Genomic DNA, 21,467 nt, shown 5'->3' on the forward strand with positions numbered 1-21,467 from the left:
ATCGGCATTAAGTAACCGATCATGCATTTCCAATAAGATATATGAACAAAGGGCAACCTTTATAGAGAAGATTCAGACAGGAACCAGATGGCATCAATAAACATTACCTCAGGTTCAGAAGAAGATGATTGCAGTCACTCATCCCCCTTCCACTTAGAGAACCCCTTTAACCTAACATTCCAGAAAGTGGACCTAAATAAGTGATTTCTCCTATACAAATGCTGTCATGGTTCCGATAGATGAATCCCATTCAAGAACTTCAAGGCAAGAATTAATTAAATTAAATTTAAATCTGCCTATTTACCCCTAAATATACGTCTGTAACCTTAAAAGAAAATCACTGCAATGGTATACAAACTAAAAAGAGGTGTATTTCTCTTACTTTGTGAGCAATCTTTGCCGATCCATCCTGGGAAACACTGGCAAGAGCCATCCGTGGGATTGCAGGTCCCATTGTTTGTACACAAACACAACTCAGCACAGTCTTTTCCATATCTTCCACTTGGACACACTGTGGAAACAAAAAAAGGTATCAAGGTTGCATTGTGTTGAATCTCCTCTTGAAGCTCACCATGTTACGTAGAAGAAGTGGCTCTCCAAGGAATTGTATGTTGAGCTTTGGTTGAGCTTCTACTAGTTCCTGGTTTTGTACAATGGGTAAAGGAAAAGAAGCTGAAATTTAATCCAGACAAGATTTCATTTGGACATTGTATAAATGACTGTATCTTTTGTTGAATGGGGTTGTTTTGCTCATGAGGAACCAAATTCATGGACTGTAGAAATTCATGAACTCAACTCTGTAGAAGTACAGATGGACAGTCCACCAGCTCTCATCAGCTTACACTGTTACACCAGCTGTGAGCCTGTCTAAAATTAGATTTACCTTTTTTTTAACTTAGTGAGCTCCACTTGTACTGTTGCCATGCACTCTAACTACAGCTGCCTCTGGAAAATGTTCAAGAAAGGGCTGACCAGATGTTGGCAGGATAAAACCACTGGAACACATGTTACTAATTCTGTGTCAGTTTTATTAGCTAGGTATGTCTAGCCCAGGGGTCTTTAAACTTGGCCCTTTTATGACTTGTGGACTTCAACTCCCAGAAATCCTGAGCCAGCATGGCTGAGGAATTCTGGGAGTTGAAGTCCACAAGTCATAAAAGGGCCAAGTTTGAAGACCCCTGGTCTATCAAAGAGAAAGATTAGGGGAGACATAATTGTCTTCCAGCACTTAGGCTGTCACAGGGAAGAGGGGTTCATCTTATTCTCCAAAGCACCAGAAGAAGGCAGGACAAGAAGCAATGGATGGAAACTAATCAAGGAGAGAAGCAACCTAGAACCAAGGAGAAACTTCCTGACAGTGAGAACAATTAATTAATGGAACAGATTGCCTCCTGGAGTTGTCGGTTCTCCATCACTGGGGGTTTTCAAGAAGAGATTGTATAGTCATTTGACTGAGATGGTATAATGTCTCCTATCTTGAGCAGGGGGTTAGACTAGAAGACCTTCAAAGTCCCTTCCAGCCCTGTGCTTCTATGCTTTCTACGTTGGATTCATAATGCTAGCTTGGGTTAAAAAAAGACCCTTGGATATTATAGGGCTTCTTATTTGAAGGCCCACTCATGTATACCAATGTATCAGGACTCAGCAGGTCCTTTTCATGGACTGGTCTATAAGATTGATTTGTCTTTGCAAAAAGGACCCAGAGCTTTTTCAGGGATAGTCTCCACATTGCACGCTCCATAGTAATGAGTTATGTATGGCTTCAACTTTTGCCTGTGTTTAAACTAATATTACTTATTTCATGACGCTTTTTCTTGTAGTCGGTCTTTTCATCTCTGCAGTGTTAACATTAAAGAGTAATTTAATGGCTTAGTGCTTTTATTTATTACGTGTGCTCTTTTATCTCTCTGTTTCTAACTATAATTTACAACGTTCCATGATTGGTCAAAGTGCAGCTTTGTGATATATCAGACATTTCAGCAAAGCAAGATTCTGTCTGGATGCAAAACCACTTCATCAAAATACAGCAAATATTATGCAAAACCCTACTGTCTCGGGAAATGAGTTCCATATCATGGTAGACTTCGATCTAATAAATCTTCATTCTCCAAGATGCTGTAAAGCTGAAGAAGACGCCTTCAAAAAAAGTTCACACAAACCATTAAACTCCACCATACTTGTGTATCAAGCACGTCCATAATTGATGGATCTAAGAATTTTGAGAGAAGGACAAAAATATTCTGTTTACGTAGGAATGGGCAGATACAACTACAATGCTAATTTGTTATTAAAGTTCTGAAAAAGGACTGCGTTCCTCTGTTATTAAAATTTCAGATGTGTTCCTGAAACGATCATGATTTATGACTCAAATTCCTTACATGGCTATTAAAAAATACTTGGAAATATATTATTCCTAGCTAAAGTGGCCCTTTTACTACCTATCGCAGATCAGACATGCATAATCTGAGGGCCACAGTTAGCTCCTGAAAGCTTTAGATGTGGCTTCCAGAGCTCCAAAATTTACTACCAGGTTGTAATTTTTAGCATGACAAAAGATGGAAAATATTACATTTTCTGGAGAGTCATCCTAGTCAGTGTATTTCACTTTCACTGGATTTAAATGCAAATGTGGACTCTCCTTCACCAGATGTGTTCAAACAGGCTGGATGACTTATCTGTTCAGGACTGCACTGGGGAGAGGGTTGATTTAGATAATCCTCCAGGTCCCTTCTAACCCTTACAGAATTACAGAATAAGAGTTGGAAGAGACCATGGAGGTCTTCTAGTCCAACCCCTTGCTCAAGCAGGAGACCCTATACCATTCTTGACAAATGGCTTTCTAGTCTTGAAAATCTCCAGTGATGGAGCACCCACAACTTCTGGAAGCAAGCTATTCCAGTGATTAATTGTTCTCATAGTCAGGAAATTTCTCCTAAGTTCTAGGCTGGATCTCTGTTTGATAATCTTCCATCCTTTGCTAGAAGAATGATCAAAGAGGGAAGCAGTTTTGTAAACATGGAAGCCAACTTACATTTGTAACAAACCAAGCTGAAGAAATGCTATTAAAAGAGATGGTGAGAGAAACACACCATCTTAATTTCAACTTGCGGGGGGGGGGGGGGAAGTGCTTTATGTTAATCCCAAATAAAATATTGAACTGCCTCCTCCTCCTCCTCCTCCTCCATCTCTTTCTTGCCTCATATTTTTTCTTCAGAAAAATATGTATCATTTTGTATGCTTGCCTATTATGATAAATTGCAACACCAATTGTCTTTAATTAGAACATGAATATTTGATGGAAATCCTGCTGGCTGGATCAACATTTCAAAGGGAAAGCAGGGATGCTCAACAGATTGAAATCAAGAAAAGAGAATTTGACTTAATGAGATAATTAGCCCCGCTCCAGACTTTGAAAAATAAGCTAGATTCTTCTAAGAAATCAGACATCATTTCCTGAAAAGAGAAAATTAAGTGTTTGGTCTCCTACTAAATGTTCCATTTCATGCTGATGTCAGTTGCAAGGAGAATAGAAAATGGATGCCTGCATTTGGTCTGGCCATAATTATTTGATCTAAGTGTGATTTGCATGGAGGACATGATAGCAGCCTTCCAATATTTGAGGGGCTGCCCCAAAGAAGAGGGAGTCAAGCTATTCTCCAAAGCACCTGAGGGTAGGACAGGAAGCAACGGATGCAAACTAACCAAGGAGAGAAGCAACCTAGAACTCAGGAGAAACTTCCTGACAGTTAGAACAATCAACCAGTGGAACGGCTTGCCTTCAGAAGCTGGGGGTGCTCCATCACTGGAGGTTTTTAAGAAGAGATTGGACAATCGTTTATCTGAAATGAGATAGGGCAGAGGGTCTCCTGCTTGTGTAAGGGGGCTGAACTAGAAGACCCTTCCAACTCTGCTTTCTGTCATTCTGACCTCATCAGGTATGCCATTAAACAGAGCGCTGATTCAGGTGTCATGCTAAGTCAGGAGTGGATAACAGCCATTTTAACGCAAGGATTTATATTTTTAATTTGATTTAATTTTAATTTATTTATAATTATTTTGGCTGGCAAAGGACACCATAGTGTGAGGAAGTCAAATTCATATTGCAGGAGGGGCAGAGAAATACAGAAATACAGAAAGGCCGCAAGTTAAAACTGTAATGGCACCTGCCCATCTTTGGTAGATCTCATGATGGTCCTAAAAACCAACTCAAGATGATCCTAAAACAGGTTGGTTACGTAACTGACTCGATTTTATGACTGGCAGGTTTTTTAGCAGTGTACTCATGTACAGTTTTGCCAAAACCCAGAAGTAAATGCCAAATGTTCAGCAAAAGCCTAGTAAAACGCGATCACGTGATTGTGGGATACTGGACATCAAGCGCCTGAAATACAGTCACTTGACGGTGTGGGTGATGCAACTGTTGGTACTTCGAAATGCATGCCTGGCTGAGGAATTCTGGGAGTTGAAGTCCACAAGCCATAAAAGGGCCAAGTTTGAAGAGCCCCTGCATTAGACCAAACTGATCATAGTTTGTTATGAGTACAAACCGCCTCTCCTTGCACTGTTATTCCTTCTCTGACCTAACCACAAGCCTGTACACTTGTTTCTTTGCATTTGACTAAGCCTGGCTCTGTTTTTGAAAGTATGCTTAAACTGAATTAAACTTGCTGTTAACAAGCCAACTTCAAATCATAGTTGCAAAGCCAAAAAGTGCAAGGCCATTCCACCCAATAAGCAGTAGATAATCTGAAATGGCCATTTGTATTCACCCAGTGTCCCCGCAGAAGGCCAGTGAACAGGAGCGCAGCAAACCTAATCTCCGGACTTACTCTCACGGTGCTAAATCAAGGCTGAGCTTTATGTCCAAACATAGCTAAGGTTCTCAGATGAACCTGGCGTAGAAAATGCTCGAGGACAACAAGCCATAAATCATGGCCACAACTCCCGAAACCTGGAGAACGATGTTTTTTTCATATGCTGGAATGCTGGTAACCAAAGAATTATTATATAAACCCACCACTGATTTATGGCTGTGGATTATTATTTGTCAACATTTTAATTAGTCTGCTTTCTATAGAAGGGCAAAGTAGAGGACACCAAAGTGATTTGGTTATATTTTCTGAAACTCTTTTGTTTATGATATACCTTCCCCACATATTTTTTCCTCCTTTTCCTCCCATTTTAATTTCATGTCCTACGCAGATTGTTTACAGTGTTAATTGCTAGTTTAGACAATATGGTTTGTCAATATTTATATAATAACAAAAGATGAGTGTGTGGTGTTGGGTTTTGTTTTGGGTTTGTCGTCGTCGTTACGTGATTTTTATTTGTTCCTTTAATAAAACACACAAACAACATTCAGAATACTGGAACACCCTGCCGTGCTCTTGGAAAGAGCTGTAAAACAACCACTGGGTGTTTGGGTTTTTTTCAAATCTAAAAAAAATAACAGTTGGGTTCAGCAATTGGTTAAGCGTGCTTGGTAGAAACGGTGGATACAGGGTTTGCAAAAAGGTCTAGCACAGCTGGAAAAAACAGACAGGAGGTCAACAAAATGATGAAGGGGCTCACATTTCTAGCTTGGGAAAGGCGTAGAACAGGCAGGTCCAACCTGTGACCCACAGACTGCATTCAGCCCCAGAAGATAATAAATATAAGAAAATATACATTAACTGTGTTATATTTCTTAATGGGGCCAAGAAGATATAGAACATAGAGTAAGAGGGCTGGCAAAGACCTTATACTATTCTGCCCTCAGGTGCTTTGGAGAACAGGGTGATCCCCTCTTCTCTGTTGCAGCCCCTCAAATACTGGAAGACAGTTATCATGGGCCCCCTAGTCCTTCTCTTTATTAGACTGGACATACCCAGTTTTGCAAACATTCCTCATACATTTTAGCCTCCAGCCCCCTAATAATCTTCTCTGCACTCTTTCTAGAGCAGGGGTAGGCAACCTCGGCTCTTTTATGACTCGTGGACTTCAACTCCCAGAATTTCTGAGCCAGCTGTGCTGGCTCAGGAATTCTGGGAATTGAAGTCCACGAGTCATAAAAGAGCCGAGGTTGCCTACCCCTCTTCTAGAGTTTCAACATCATTTTCGTACTGTGGTGAGAATTAGAAACTCAAAGATGACATTAGTTATTTTTTTTAAAAAACCTGCTTCCAGTTGGCATTAGAGCATTATACGGGGTGCAATCAATTACAGGTAGTCCTCGACTTACAGCAGTTCATTTAGTGACTGTGCAAAATTACAACAGCGCTGAAAAAAATGACCATTTTTCACCCTGACGACCATTGCAGCATCCTCCACGGTCACATGATCAAAATTTGGACGCTTGGCAACTGACTCCTATTTATGACGGTCTGCAGTGTCCCGGGGTCACGTGATCCCCTTTTGCAACCTTCTGACAAGCAAAGTCAGTGGGGAAACCACATTCACTTAACAACTGGGTCACTAACTTAAGAACTGCACTGATTAATTTAACAACTGTGGCGAGAAAGGTTGTAATATGGGGCAAAATTCACTTAACAAATATCTCACTTAGCAAAAAAAAAAAAAAAGAATTGGGCTCAATTGTGGCGGTAAGTCGTGGACTACCTGTACGTACCGACTTACGGAGTCCGCAAATAGCCCCTTACCTTGGTTGCAGAGGGGCCCAAAAAACCCTGGTAGGCAATCACATTGTCCCGTGACGTGATGGCAGGGGAGTGTGCTGTGAAAGCATTGAGGACAAATTTGGTTGCAGTGAAGCCCGTAGAAACCAGGAGGACAAACTAAGAGAGATCAGAAAAGCAGAACAAGGAATAAACAAAACTGTAGACGAAGCTTAAAAACAAGACATATAGTCTCCATCAATTACAATACACCGTGGAGGACTTTTACAACTGATGGGCTATTAGAAAGATTGTATAGGAAGTCCTTATTTAGTGACCGCCTCATTTAGTGCCTGTTCGGTTACAAGGGTGATGAAAAGTAACTTTATGAGCAATCCTTGCACTGACAACCTTTGCAGGTTTGCAAAACAAAGGGAAGCTGAAATCAGGTGAGAAATACAGTTGGGGTTTATTTAAGCAGCCACTTCACTTAACGATTAAGTTGCCAGTTCCAATTTTGGTCACTACATGAGGATGTGTGTAAAAAACACAGAAATAATCTTTGTTCTTAGAGCTATGGAACTGAAGAGGGTCTAAGTATGCCCCCACCCTTTGCACACGTATGTGACATTGATGGACATAGAAAGCAGGCAGGGCTTCGATTGCGGGGTGACAATCACAATCCTGACGTTTTGGACTCCCCTGTGGATGCTCCTGAACTGAAGATAAACTAGGAAATTGAGAAGAAAAAGTGAAATAATCATAATACTTGTAACTTGAATATCCAAAATGGTAGTTAACATTGACAGAATATTGGTCTTTTCTTTCTCTGATTGATATTCAATAAAGTACTCCACGACACCTAAATAACAGAATATTATGAACCTAAGTATATTGTACAAACATTATTGCACTGAAATAACATTATTATATAAAAGATTGAGCCAGTTCTATTTTAACACTTTATGCATAAATTATGTTCTCTTCAAATGTCACTCATTTAATCACAATTCTCTATATTCTCTTCTGATTTATTAGCCTCGTTATATTTTTAGCTGTACTTTAGCACATACTTCTCCTGGTGATGTTTTACCAGCACAGATACTCCTCGAGTTACAACAGTAATTGAGCCTGGGATTGCCGTCGCTAAGCGATGTGGCGGTAAAGCACAATGTTACGTGACTGCGGTGCTTGGAGACAACAATCTGGCAGTCCTGGTTGTCATTGTTAACCACAGGACCACACAGGTGGATAAATGGAAAGAGGTGAGAGTCTCAGGGAAGGGGTGACCGGGGTGGGGGGGTAGATGCTCTGGGAGAGCCAGCACAGCAGCTTATGAATTGGAGAAGCCTGGAAGGAACTCTTGGGCACGGCTAGTCTAGTGAAGAGAAGGACAGGGGGAGACAGGATAGCAGTGTTCCAATATTTGAGGGGGGGTCTCACAGAGAGGAGAGGGTCAACCTATTTTCCAAAGCACCTGAAGGCCAGGCAAGGAATAACGGATGGAAACTGATCAAGGAGAGATTCAACCTAGGAATAAGGAGAAATTTTCTGACAGTGAGAACAATCAACCAATGGAACAGTTTGCCTTCAGGAGTAGTGGGAGCTTCATCAATGGAAGCTTTCAAGAAGAGACTGGACTACCATCTATCAGAAATGGTACAGGGTCTCCTGTTTGGGCAGGGGGTTGGACTAGATGACCTACAAGGTCCCCTCCAACTCTGTTATTCTATTCATCTCAGAACAGAATAGAATGAAATTATGAAAGAATGGAATGGAATAGAATAGCATAGCATAGCATGATATGATATGATATGATAGGATAGGATAGGATAGGATAGGATAGGATAGGATAGCATAGCATAGCATAGCATAGCATAGCATAGCATAGCATAGCATAGCATAGCATAGGACAGGATAGGATAGGACAGGACAGAACAAGATGGAATGGAACAGAACGGAACAGAACAGATTAGAGAATAGAATAGAATAGAATAGAATAGAATAGAATAGAATGGAATGGAATGGAATGGAATGGAATGGAATGGAGTGGAATGGAGTGGAGTGGAGTGGAGTGGAGTGGAGTGGAATGGAATGGAAAATAGAAAATAGGATAGGATAGGATAGGATAGGATAGTGGAGTGGAATGGAACGGAAAAGTCATCTTTAAGTTGGAACACCCTTGTCTGGTCAAATTAAGCACTACTTTTTTTTCTCTTTCTAGAGTTCCTGGAGTTATATTTGGAACCCTCGGGACTTCATTGTGGTAAAAATGATTTCCCCCCCTTGCTTCCCTGATACATAGAAGCACTGCCAGCCGTAGGAAGCAAGGACCTGTAATGGAAGCCCTGCAAGGTCATTAACGGAGCCGGGGGACCGAGGTCAAGACAGTAGCAGCTTTAAATAGGAAAAGAACAGCAGCCAATTATTTTGGAACGGAGAGCAGCTGCCTTGTGGCAAGAACAGCTTGAGGAGCAGAAGAGGACTTCTGCTCAACAGCGAGAGTTATTTGTAATGATGAAGATCCTGGCATGGGAAAGAGACCTCCGGGACATGATTATTAAACTCCGAGTAGGTCTCCCAGCCACTTTGGGTGATTTCCACTAGTAGGGAGGTCTGTTATCAAATTATTCGTAAAGATTAGAAGGTTCTTTTCACAGATTCTGCCTGTAGTGGGGGATTAGTGAGGAAATAATGATTAAGCCAATTATTTTTAGTCGTACTAACCCTTTACAACTTATACACTGCTCCATTTCTGCAGATTCTGAGCAGCTTACCTTATAAATATCAGAAGATGAAACATTAAAGTCAGTTACAGATAGTCCTCAGCTTATGACCATTTGAAACACCCAGTGAGTGACCTGCTTTTGCTTTGGGATTCTCAGGCATGTATCCCCGTTTCTTTTCCCTCCAGTGTTGTCTTGCGCAACAAACAGGGATGAGAAATAGCAATAGCACTTAGACTTATATACCGCTTCACAGTGCGTTACAGCTCTCTCTAAGCGGTTTACGGAGTCAGCAAATTGCCCCCAACAATCCGGGTCCTGATTTTACCGACCTCAGAAGGATGGAAAGCTGAGACAACCTTGAGCTGGTCAGGATCGAACTGTTGGCAGTGGGCAGAGTCAGCTTGCAATACTGCATTCTAACAATTGCATTCTAACCATTCTAACCATGATTCTAACCATGATGGTAAGAATAGAATAGAATAGAATAGAATAGAAAATAGAATAGATAATGGAATGGAATGGAATAGCAATAGCAATAGAATAACAATAGCACTTAGATTTATATACTGCTTCATAGTGCTTTACAGCCCTCTCTAAGCAGTTTACAATGTCAGCATCTTGCCCCCAAACAATAATCTGGGTCCTCATTTTACCAACCTCGGAAGGATGGAAGTCTGTGTCAACCGTGAGCTGGTCAGGATCGAACTGAAGAATTGCAGAAGGGAAGGGTAACCTAACATTAGATCAGAAGTAAACCACCAATTTTGCCCCTATAGCAAAGTTCGCCGAAATGGTTAGTATCAACCCCCATGAGTTGATATCAGTATCCATTATTTTTGTTGCACCTGGCATGAATTTAAAATTTTAATCCCACCAATGTCACTCAATATAATCCATGCAAACAAACACTGTTTGGGATCCTCCATAATTGTTAGAAGTGGGAAGGGCTCTTGGGAGCAAAACGTTTTCAGAAACACTGCCGTAGCACAGAGGTCTCCGAACTTGCCAACTTTAAGTCTTATGGACTTCCCAGAATTCCCTAGCCAGCCATGGGAGGGGAATTCCACAATTCCACATGGGAGCTGAAGTCCACAAGTAGAGTATGGCCAAAACAGTCAAGATACCAGTCACAACAGTCACAATTAACACCCTACTGGACCCTATTTTATACATTGGCTGAAAATTAAAATAAAATACAATAAAAACTGCTAGTATGCTTAACTGTCCACACATTAACTCTCCTTTCAGTGCTCTAGTTTTCCTTCCATCACATGCAAAAGTATAATTCGTCAGCAAGTTCGGGAGGGATTCAGGAATAGCAACCTGGATCAAAAGGAGGAATTGCTGGGTTGCTTTTATAGGGCAAAGTGTGAGATTCTTACTTCTCTGGCACATGGGTCCTCGATAGCCTGGGGCGCACTCGCAGATTCCATCTTCCGGAGAGCAGGAACCTCCATTTTCACAGTTGCAGGCAATGGAGCAGTTGGGTCCCCAACGGCCTGGTGAGCACACACTGTCGCAATGGATGCCTGGGGACAAGCAAAGATGCGGATCAGTTGTGCAGATGGCATCTCTACATCGCTAAAACCCTGCATATTTCACTTGAAACATCCCAACGTTTCTTCAAACATAGGGAGGATCTGGATGGCGGCATCTTGAATGTAGGATGTCTTGCTGATAGCATTTCTGCTACAAAAAATATATTGTGTTTCCAATATTGCCTGGTTGGAAGCATTCAGCCCAGTTTCATCATGAATATAAAAGCTGTAGAACCTGGTTTTACAAGCACACAAGTCACCGGACAAGCCATTTTGAATTCACAACACTCCTCCAATGACATTATGATATGCATGTCATTACACACACACATGTATACAGGCCTTGTGGATGCTCATGCATTGAAGCATAAGATAGAACTGCTGGCTGAATTTGCAGACAATATGATCTATCTTGCCAAGCTTAGCATAGCTTGTTTTACAAATCCAATCTCACTGTTGAAATTTTAGCAGGGTCTCCTACTGTTTCCATGAGGTTAATTCTTTTATTTTTAATTTTCTATTGTAAATATTTTACATTGATACTCGGGGAGACCTATGTATGGGTGGGCAGCTTACAAACAGATAAATACGTTTCCTTAGATAATTATGCCAGACTTAGGATCCACAGCAAGTTTTCCCTTCTCAAGATGTTTCAGTCTCTGTGTTCAGAAATAGATAGATAGATGATAGACAGACAGACAGACATTCTGCAAACATGCAAATTCAGGTTCCAAAGGGCTACAGCTGGGCATTTTTATGCCACTCAAATCTACCCAGATGCTCTGTCGGCTGCTCTTTATTTAATTAGTGACATTTAAATAAAGGCCTCTACCCTTTTTATCATAATCTTATGAATTGAAATATTCTCGGAGGATCTCTGCAAATTCACCGTAGCCTGACAAGCAATTATTTGCGGATGTAGGTTTATCAAGAAAACCCTTTGATTATTTGGCTGAAACACGGGGGATTTCCACTGAGAACAATGCAGTCTACCCAGTGTGAAATGGGACAGAGAAAGCGAAAAGGGAGAATGCTGGCTAGTACAGCTTCACTACTGTTCCTGCAGAGAAACTGCTTGTTTATTTATGTGCAGTTTTTTTTTAAAAAAAACCCCAACAATGGTAAGCCTCATATATAATACAAAAACAGATCAATAAAAGAGAAGCAAATGAAAAGACCACATACAACATAACTAAGTTATAGCAAACAAAATCCTACTAGGGCTCATCCACCATCCTGTTGCGAGAGAAAATAGCCGACTTTTCAATTTTTTCAGAACGTTATGGAGGAAGGATCTCTGGGGTGATAGTAGTCCTCGACTTACAACAGTTCATTTAGTGACTGTTCAAAGTTACAACGGCACTGAAAAAAAGTCACTGATGACAATTTTTCACAGTTACAACCGTTGCAGCATCCCCATGGTCATGTGCTCAAAATTCAGACGCTTGGCAACTGACTTGTATTTAGAACAGCCCACCAGAAGTGTGTGGATGCCACTTCCAGAAGTCCGTTCTAGGCCTCAGAGGCCCAGGCCTGCATCCAATAAGCGAACCGGTTGCTCAGGTATTTAAATCCCACCACTGGGCACATGCCATCATAATGTAGAGGGGACCCTACTAGGACCCCAAGTGACCAAGTTAAAATCCACCCTCAGTTATGGAGGATGTCTTTGAAGTAGACAATGTCTCTCTCTCTCTCTCAGTCCAAGCAATCTCACAATGTTGTTATTGTGGAGAGAGAGAAAAAAAAATAAAAGAAGGGATTGCTGTGTACTAAACCTGGGCAACTGGAGGAAGGCAGAATGTTAATTAATCAATCAAATTGGTCCCAAAAATAAGTTTAGGATGGGCCATAGGAACATTGCCTGCTCTATCTCTCTTGGGATGGATGACCTGTTCTCCGGGGGAATGGTGTTGAAGTATAAAGGATCAAGACCATATTTTAAATTGAGGTTCAAGGATTTAATGTATACAAGAATCTGGTCAACTAAAGTTCAATACTAAATGGGTGCCAGATAAGGGTCAACGGAATTCAAGAGGGGTTAGACTTGGACAACGTAACAACTCTAAGCTAATGACTCGCTTAACTTCGCCCCCAGCTCTGCCTGCTCCTCTCCTACAGATGGAAGGATGCTGAAAGTAATTGCATTAACCTGCCCACAAGCTATTTGTATCTTTGAGTTGTTTAATCCTGTGATGGATTGTCCCACATCATCTTCAAGACAGGAGAGCAGACTTCTGCAATTAAGCCCAAGCAGAGTTTAAAGGAATGGCTGTCATGTTTCCTCCCCAGTTTTGACAGGAATATTTGGAGGAGAATTCTTTTATTGTGAGATAGGTTATTTATACACGGAGACAATTATGAAACATTATTCCTTATCTTAGCTTTGAGGAGAGTGACAGTGATCCCTTCTTCTTATTCTTTTTTTTTAAGAGAGATGCTTTAAAATGCATTCTCTTCTTCCCAACAAAAAAAAGCACCTCTGGCGGAAGACTAATGAGCACAGTCGTCTCAGGACTAAATAAAGACAAAATGATTTCTAATGAAGATATTGTTCTACTGCAACAGCGAGAGAGAGAGAAATGATGGCAGGAAGTCCTTAATTGTACCTAGCAAAATCACACCTTTTAACTCTGTTGATATTCAGAAGCACAGAGATGCTACAAATATCTTAAATGGCCCTTTTAGATGTTTTTCAAATACCCGCTGCCCTTACTGAGATTTAGTGCGTTGAAAGCTGCATTTGACTGCATCTGATTCATAGGGCAATTATATATATACACAAAACAATATAGAATAACATAGAATAACAGGATTGGAAGGGACCTTGGAGGTCTTCTAGTCCAACCCATTGCTCAGGCAGGAAACCCTATACCATTTCAGGCAAATGGCTGTCCAGTTTTCTTCTTAAAAACCTCCAGTGACGGAACACCCACCATTTCTCAAGGTAAGCTGTTCCACTGATTAATTGTTCTCCCTGTCAGGAAATTTGTCCTTATTTCAAGGTTGGATCTCTCTTTAATTATCTTCCACCCATTGCTTTTTTACCTGCCCTCAGGGGCTTTGGAGAGTAGGTTCATAGTGGCATCTCCTGATATAATTTCCTTATATAATTTGTTATAAACCTTTTTTAATTTGTTCAGTGGCTCCCAGCTCTGGATGGCATCCACAGGATAAGAGTACCAGGGAGCATGTGGTCTCTCTTTGCTTTCCTACATGCTTGAGAAGCTGGAAAGTGTGACGTGCAACAATAGGAATGGCTGTGTGAAGCCACGATTGGGAGATTTTACAGGGAAGGTGCAGTGATAATGGGAGGGGGGGAAGAAGAGATCTTTGCCCACCCAATAATTCTCAAGGTTCTTTGAGGAAAGCCATACTGGTTTTAAGAACATGAGGATTATCTCCTTCTTCCTGAATAACTAATCTAACCATCACCGGATAATACACCATGTTGTACTGTCACTATGGTGACCAAATTCCCTGCCATGGTGGTGAATTAATTTTATGATTAGGTGATGCTCAGAAACAAAGAGATAATGATAGATGGATGTTGATGTTCGCCCTACAAGGCAGGCCAGACTAAGAAAAAAGCGCCATAAACACTAATTTTTACCATAACAGTTACAGTAACAGAATCCTGAAAGTCTGATGGGCTTCCCTCCGCCCATGATCTGTGGAGATTCTCAATCATCCAGGTCAGGGTTGTCCCAAAGGTGCTTTTTCAAAAGGCAACTGGCCTTCATGTTTTCGCTTGAAGACATTTCGCTTCTCATCCAAGAAGCTTCTTCAGTTCTGAATGAACTGAAAAACTGAAGAAGCTTTTTGGATGAGAAGCGAAACATTTTCAGGGGGGGGTAGGGTTAGAGAGCACTAATATGTCTAAGGCTAAGCGCTATTGCTATTGAATAAGGTCTCCTGGCTTGGATGCAGAGTTGGACTAGATGACCTCCAAGGTTCCTTCCAACCCTATGATTCTGGGAAGCTAATGCTTGTTTGCTGGAATGCAGCCTTCTTAATTTGGGGAACATTGGGCCTCAAAAAAACCCCAAACTTGATCGAAGAACTCTGTAAACCATTTAGAGAAGGCTGTAGAGCACTATGAAGCAATATATGTCTAATTGCTATGGCTAATTGCTACCGCAGAAGTTGGAAGGACATTGGACCATTGGCAATTCAGGGGAGACATTTTCAGGGGCAAATGAGGTGGTTGGGGGTGGCATAAATGGCAAGATGGTAGCTACCACCATGCCAAGCCTTGGTCTCTGCCAGCTCAACTGCTTTTGATACTCCTGGCAATGCTTTAAATGCTTCTTCACATTTTAATTATTTAGCCTAGTATTTAATCACATTAAACTTCTTGTATAAATTATACTGGATTATTATTATTATTGGCATTTTAAAAAATAAGCATAATGTGAAAATCCAAAATGGAAGACCAAATAGCCATAGAAAGAACAGCAGATTATTCTCCTTCAAAATAAAAAAAAGAGGGGGGGTAAAATAACTCTATGATGCTGTTTTATTTAAGTGCAATTGAAGGAATATTTCAAATTTTAAAATATGCACTTTTAGTACCAAGTAAAAGATTGAAAAGTTCTCATTCAATTTATTGAGAGAGACTTTGCTTCTGACTTTTTTTTTTCCAAAGGAAAAGAGAATTTCAGAAAATTCTCCTGAGTATTGCTGCAGTTCTTTAGCTAATAATAAGTTGGCCAAGGCATCTCTCTCTGTGTTTGTGTGTTTGTGTGTTTGTATGTGTGAATGGCCTTTCTTTCATGTCACAGACCTCTCTGTGGCTTCCTTAAACATTTATTAATCCCAAGGGGAATCGGAAGAGTTTCAGAAAGATGGAAAGCTGCAGCACAAAACAATATTTTCAGCAGAAGTTTGCTCCGCTTTACCAAACTTAGGTTGGGTCAAAAATATTTTGAGAAATTGAAAATTAAGGTTTTGGCAAACCACCTTGGATGAACCCTGGTTCCCCCTCCTAATGCCTGTGATTGAACATCCCCGGGAACATTCAGACAGGTTCCTCCAAGCCAGAAGAACAGAGGGGAGGGACAGAATAAATGAATGCCAGAGGCTTCAATGCATTTCATTATTTCCATCTTCTTGACTGCACTAGGGTCTTGGTAAGGGAGAGTTTCTGCTCCTGAAATCAAATCTAATTATTTCTCAGGACTGCAAGACCTGGAGAAATTACAGTAGGTATCTTCCCTTCCTCTGGTGCACTAGTGAGGAAAGGAACTCTAAGGGGAGAATGAGAGATCAATGTGAGGTTGAAATTATTTCCTGCTCTGAGTTCTCTGTCTGTCTCTTTACCTCTTCCCCTTTTAAAATAACTCATCTTGAAATAGGAGCCAGGGAAATCGGTGAAAAGTGGCAGGACCAGTGGTGGGATTCAGCCAGTCCGCACCACTTCGGCAGCTCAAATTCTTTGGCCACCTAATGAAAACAGAGGACTCGTTGGAAAAGAAGCTGATGTTGGGAAAGACGGAAGGCAAAAGGAGATGGGGACAGCAGAAGATGAGATGGTTAGATAGAGTCATCGACTCAATGAACGTGAATTTGGGTGGACTCAAGGAGACAGTGGACGACAAGGGAGCCTGGAGTGCTGTGGTCCATGGGGCGGCAGTCACATATGACAACAGAAGGGGGTGAGTAATTATAAATATATTTAATAACTTGAATGAAACAATTTCATTTCTAATATTGATCCTGGTCTTGTCCACATTGGGAAAAGAAACAGGGATGTTAATCTAAGACCAAGTGGGGCCTTCAGACTGAAAAAAGCCAGGCCACTCATAATAATAATAATAATAATAATAATAATAATAATAATAATAATAATAATAATAATAATAATAGTAACAACAACAACAACAACAACAACAATAATAATAATAATAATAATAATAATAATAATAATAATAATAATAATAATAATAAAGTTGGAAGGGACCTTGGAGGTCATCTGGTCCAACCCCCTGCTCAGGCAGGAAACCCTATTCCATTTCAGACAAATGGCTGTCCAGTCTCTTCTTAAAAACTTCCAGTGTTGGAGCATTCACCGCTTCTGGAGGTAGGTGGTTCCACTGGTTAATTGTTCTCACTGTCAGGAAGTTTCTCCTTAGTTCCAGGTTGCTTCTCTCTTTGGTTAGTTTCCATCCGTTGCTTGTCCTGCCTTCAGGCGCTTTGGAGAATAGCTTGACTCCTTCTTCTTTGGGGCAGCCCCTGAGATATTGGAAGACTGCTATCGTGTCGCCCCTGCCTCCCTCAACCTCACACCCTCCAGATCTGTTGGAAACTTCCTTGCCTCTGTAGTAGTCATTCTGGAGTTGTAGTCTCCACATAGTCAGAGAATATCCAATGATCTACTTCAGCTTCCCAGCCTTTGGGGCAAGAATCTGGATTTGGAGATTTGTCTGTGCCAGAAATGCAATCTGCAATTTATCTTCTCTCTTCTCATCAGATTCAAGATGGGTGAGATCTAATCTCAGCTGATCGTAGAACTAACTATAACAGGTTTGTACCTGGGGCTACTAGATTTCAGGATTAAAGAAAGAAATATTAACTTTGGCGAGTTTGAGAGAATTCTGATGGGGCAACCTGCCAGAAGGTCAAGGCTGAAATTATTTTATAATAATGTCTGCAGGAGCTTTGGGGGAAGAGGAAACATTAAATTTTTTAAAAGTGAGCTTATTTTTTTGAAAAAAATTAAGAACAATAAGCTATGTGATTTTCAGAGATGATCTATAGAAGACTCAGGACTATCAAACTTTTGTGGACTCTCTTTAGAGAAAAAGAAAACTAAATTGAACAAAATCATGATATGACTCAGCTTATATTCTTCATCAAATACTTCCAGAAATACAATTAATGAGAGGGCACACTGAAGCTTTTGATAACGTCAGAAATATTGATTACATTTTTTTTTAAAAAGGTGGTATCGTTAGGAGCCATCTTTAAAGTTTCCCAAAGACAGCATTTTAAAGCAATATTTAAAATTTATTTATTTATTTTATTTATTGAATTTATATACCACCCTATCTCCCTTACGGGACTCAGGGCGGTGAACAGGCGATAATAAAAACCACAATAAATATACATAAATTTCTGTCTAAAATCAAATTAAATAACAGGCCTGCTCTAAAAATCTTTGTTAACTTATTTGAAATGAAGCCAGTAAAAAATTAAAGCTAGTTTCTAATGGGAGTATGTTATATTTAAAGATTTCGAAGACCCTCGCAAAAGGCAGCATTTCCATTTCAAACGGAAAAGACATTTCCCTGTTAAAAAAAGGTTCAATAGAAAATGATAAACTTTTGTCAGTAAAACTATCCACTAACATCTCTTGCTCATTTCTGCTGTACCCCTTTAAAAAGAAAAAGTCATGTAAAGATATAGGAATCATTTAAAAAATAGATTCTTAAATCCTTAAACATGCAAAAACCCTGAATATAATTATTAAAAGCATTTAAACACAAAACCAATGGACAAAACCTGAACGAGAGGATGGCAAATGAGAAATAAGTGGGAACTAGATACAGGTAATCCTTGACGTACAATCGTACACTTAGTAGTAGTAGTAGTAGTAATAATAATAATAATAATAATAATAATAATAATAATAATAATAATAATAATAATAATAATAAAGTTGGCAGGGATCTTGGAGGTCATCTAGCCCAACCCCCTGCTCAGGCAGGAAATCCTATACATTGAAATGCACAGCAAGAATCTTGTTTAACAACTTGGCAGATGCAGTTAGAGAGCATTTCACCTTATAAATCCTCATTTCACAAAACGTGAAAGGCATTTCCTTATGTACGAGGCTGTTTGTTTACACTCTGATCTTACACAACAGACGTGGCTTTTGAATCATCTGATTTTCAAATATCCAGCCAAGATGCAAATGCTGATTTATACTCTGCACAATATATTTACTTAGTGCTGGGAAAAAGAGATGATCTATGTGTGTTTTGCTTCGGAATGGAAACCCTGGAAGGCAATTTATACATTGACTTAAACCATTTCTCCAACAATTACGCGGGGCATAAACTATCAACATTTCCATATTTCCATTCCAGGAAAATCTGTTTTGGATCTAGGCAGTTATGTATATTGGAAAAAAAAAGATAAATTACACACTCGGTGACGAATTGAGTTTTGCCCTATTTAGTTCTAGGGTTTGAAGTGGATTTAAGTCACAAATCCTAATGGGATCAAATCTGGGAATTTCATTTTCAGTAGCTTTATGATGGGATGGAGGTTAGCTAGAATGAATTCTGGTTAGTGCCCTCTTCCTTAAGGGAGAATAAACAGGTTGGGAAGTGAGGGACACACAGAATGGACTTTGTAATACTTGAAAGATGATTTTTGTAGTACTGCTGCACTGGCTAACTAACATGGTTTTTTTTTGTATTTTATATTTGCTTTTTCAGATGTATTGCTAATCATTTGCCATAAGCCTCAACTTTCAAGAAAAAGCATCTCTTTCAGAAACCAGGACTGACAGGAGGGCATCCAATAACAGTTTCGTTTCTAGATGTTCTCAAGCCTCCGTGAACAAAGAAAATAATCAAGATCAAAGTGCTGAGAATATATCTTACCCACAACGATTTTGACGTTTTACTTTGCAAATGTTTCTTTTACTTTTACTCAATACAATCTGCTTTTCTATGGCTATGCTCACGTATTATTGGATGCTGTAATTCTTGTGATATAACTATTTCTAAACCAATCAACTTTTGCTTTGAAGTTCTTTGTTGTGCTAACTATAAAAGTAAATGTAAATTTATTTTTAAAGTAAAAATAAATTTCTCAGGTTCCCCCTTCTCATAGGGAGACCCCACTTTATCAGAATGCTCTAATAAATTGCTTTTAAATGATCTTCTGACTCAGCTGCTTACTGGAAAAGGTAAACCGAGGCAGAACCCAGGGCCAGATTTGGCCAGCAAAAGAGAATAACATGGTACTTCCAATGAAGTGTTATTAAAAGGTTGAAATGTCTCTATCCCTTCTTTTGAAGACCTTGATGGACTTCTAGCAATGCCAGCCCCTTCAAAAGAAAACCTTTTTTTTAAATTTAGTAGAATTGGATGCAGTATTCCAAGCGTGGCGTCACTAGTGCAGTACAGAGAAGTACTATCGCTTCTCGTGTTGTGTTAATAGAATGTGCCCCCCACATACATGAACTGCATTCGCTACCAACCCTGTCAGATGCCCCCCATATATGTGAACTGCTGAAATGGCTCCAGTAAGAAAACAATCACAGCAAGGTGGGGCTGGCCCTGAATAGCAACAAGAGGAAGAATCAGTCAAGAACCAGTGACCATATCCTAAAGATAGGATAGCCAGCATGCTGACTTAGTAGAAAGGGATAAACAATGAGAAGGTCACTCGGATGGCTCTATCAAAAAAAAACAAACACATTCTAATCTCATGCTGCATTTTTACATTTGTCTTGTCTTTGAAATCTAGCTGGCCCAGCCTGTAGAAACTACGCTTCTGCCTTAGCTAGGATTGCTCAGCAGGCTGCCAAAGCTTTGCACCGCAGGCTGTGGCTGTTTGCATGCTTAATAACTCCGTGTTGCATCTTCAAAGTGATTGGGCTGCGTTCGCCGAGCCATCCCGTGGCAACAGTTGTGTGAGGACCTAAAGGGCTTCAGAGAGCGGTGATCTGTGGACAGAAACCTGGAGATAAGTTGATGAAGCTACACAGGAGCCCTAAGAGAAAAGAAATGCCAGCTGGGAAACAGGGAAGGGTGAGAAAAGGGCTAAAAATCACTGGCCTTGGATTTTTTTTTTAGGGTAGAAGAAATGGCAGAAGGAAACTCTTGACAAGCGTTCAGATTTCTGTTATCGTATTGTGCCCTAGGACAGGGGTCTCCAAAGTTGGCAACTTTAAGACTTGGGGACTTCAACTCTCAAGAATTTTTTTTATATTGTGGCGGTATATTCTATATTCTGGGAGGTAAAGTCCAAAAGTCTTAAAGTTGCCAACTTTGGAGAGCCCCGCACTAGAACAGCAATTCTCAAATCTTTTGGTCTCAGGAGCCCTCTAGATTCGACTGCCCAAAAAGTCAATGCATTAACAGAGGGATAGAATCAAGGTCACATGAAGTGTTAGTGCCACTTTATAAAACCTTGGTAAGAAAACACTTACCACTGCCGATATACACATAACTGATTTCTTTATTTTTTTTTAAAAAAAGAGATAACAAAATAACAGAATTGGAAGGGACCTTGGAGAGCTCCTAGACCACAGCCCTGCTCAAGCAGGAAACCCTATCCCATTCAAAACAGGTGGTTGTCCGGTCTCTTCTTAAAAGACTCCAGTGATGGAGCACCCACAACTTCTGGAGGGAAGCCGTTACACTGGTTAATTGTTCTCACTGTCAGGAAATGTCTCCTTATTTCCATGTTGGTTCTCCCCTTGATTAGTTTCCATCCATTGATATTTACCTTGATATTTAACCAGAATCTGTTGCTTTCACCAAAATGGTAGAAGCAGCATTGTGCCATTGCGATGTAAGATGTACCCCTTTTCTTTGTCTGAGTGATGTCATGACACCGACACAGAAAAAGAGGTGGAGCTGGCATCG

General features: G+C 40.3%; 1 protein-coding gene across 1 annotated transcript in view; it reads right to left on the bottom strand.

Moving 5' to 3' along the window:
- MEGF11 (multiple EGF like domains 11) overlaps positions 1–21,467 on the bottom strand; it is a 179,440-nt gene that overhangs the window by 16,526 nt on the left and 141,447 nt on the right. Inside the window, exons 13-15 of the mRNA XM_015818601.1 lie at positions 10,705–10,851; positions 6,639–6,773; positions 383–511 (exon numbers count right to left, since the gene is read on the bottom strand). Coding sequence (XP_015674087.1) covers positions 383–511; positions 6,639–6,773; positions 10,705–10,851 — 411 coding nt within the window. The remainder of the gene's footprint in view (positions 1–382; positions 512–6,638; positions 6,774–10,704; positions 10,852–21,467) is intronic.

The sequence above is a fragment of the Protobothrops mucrosquamatus genome, unplaced genomic scaffold (assembly GCF_001527695.2).
Source record: "Protobothrops mucrosquamatus isolate PMUCROS unplaced genomic scaffold, P.Mucros_1.0 scaffold768, whole genome shotgun sequence".
Classification (NCBI taxonomy): Eukaryota; Metazoa; Chordata; class Lepidosauria; order Squamata; family Viperidae; genus Protobothrops; species Protobothrops mucrosquamatus.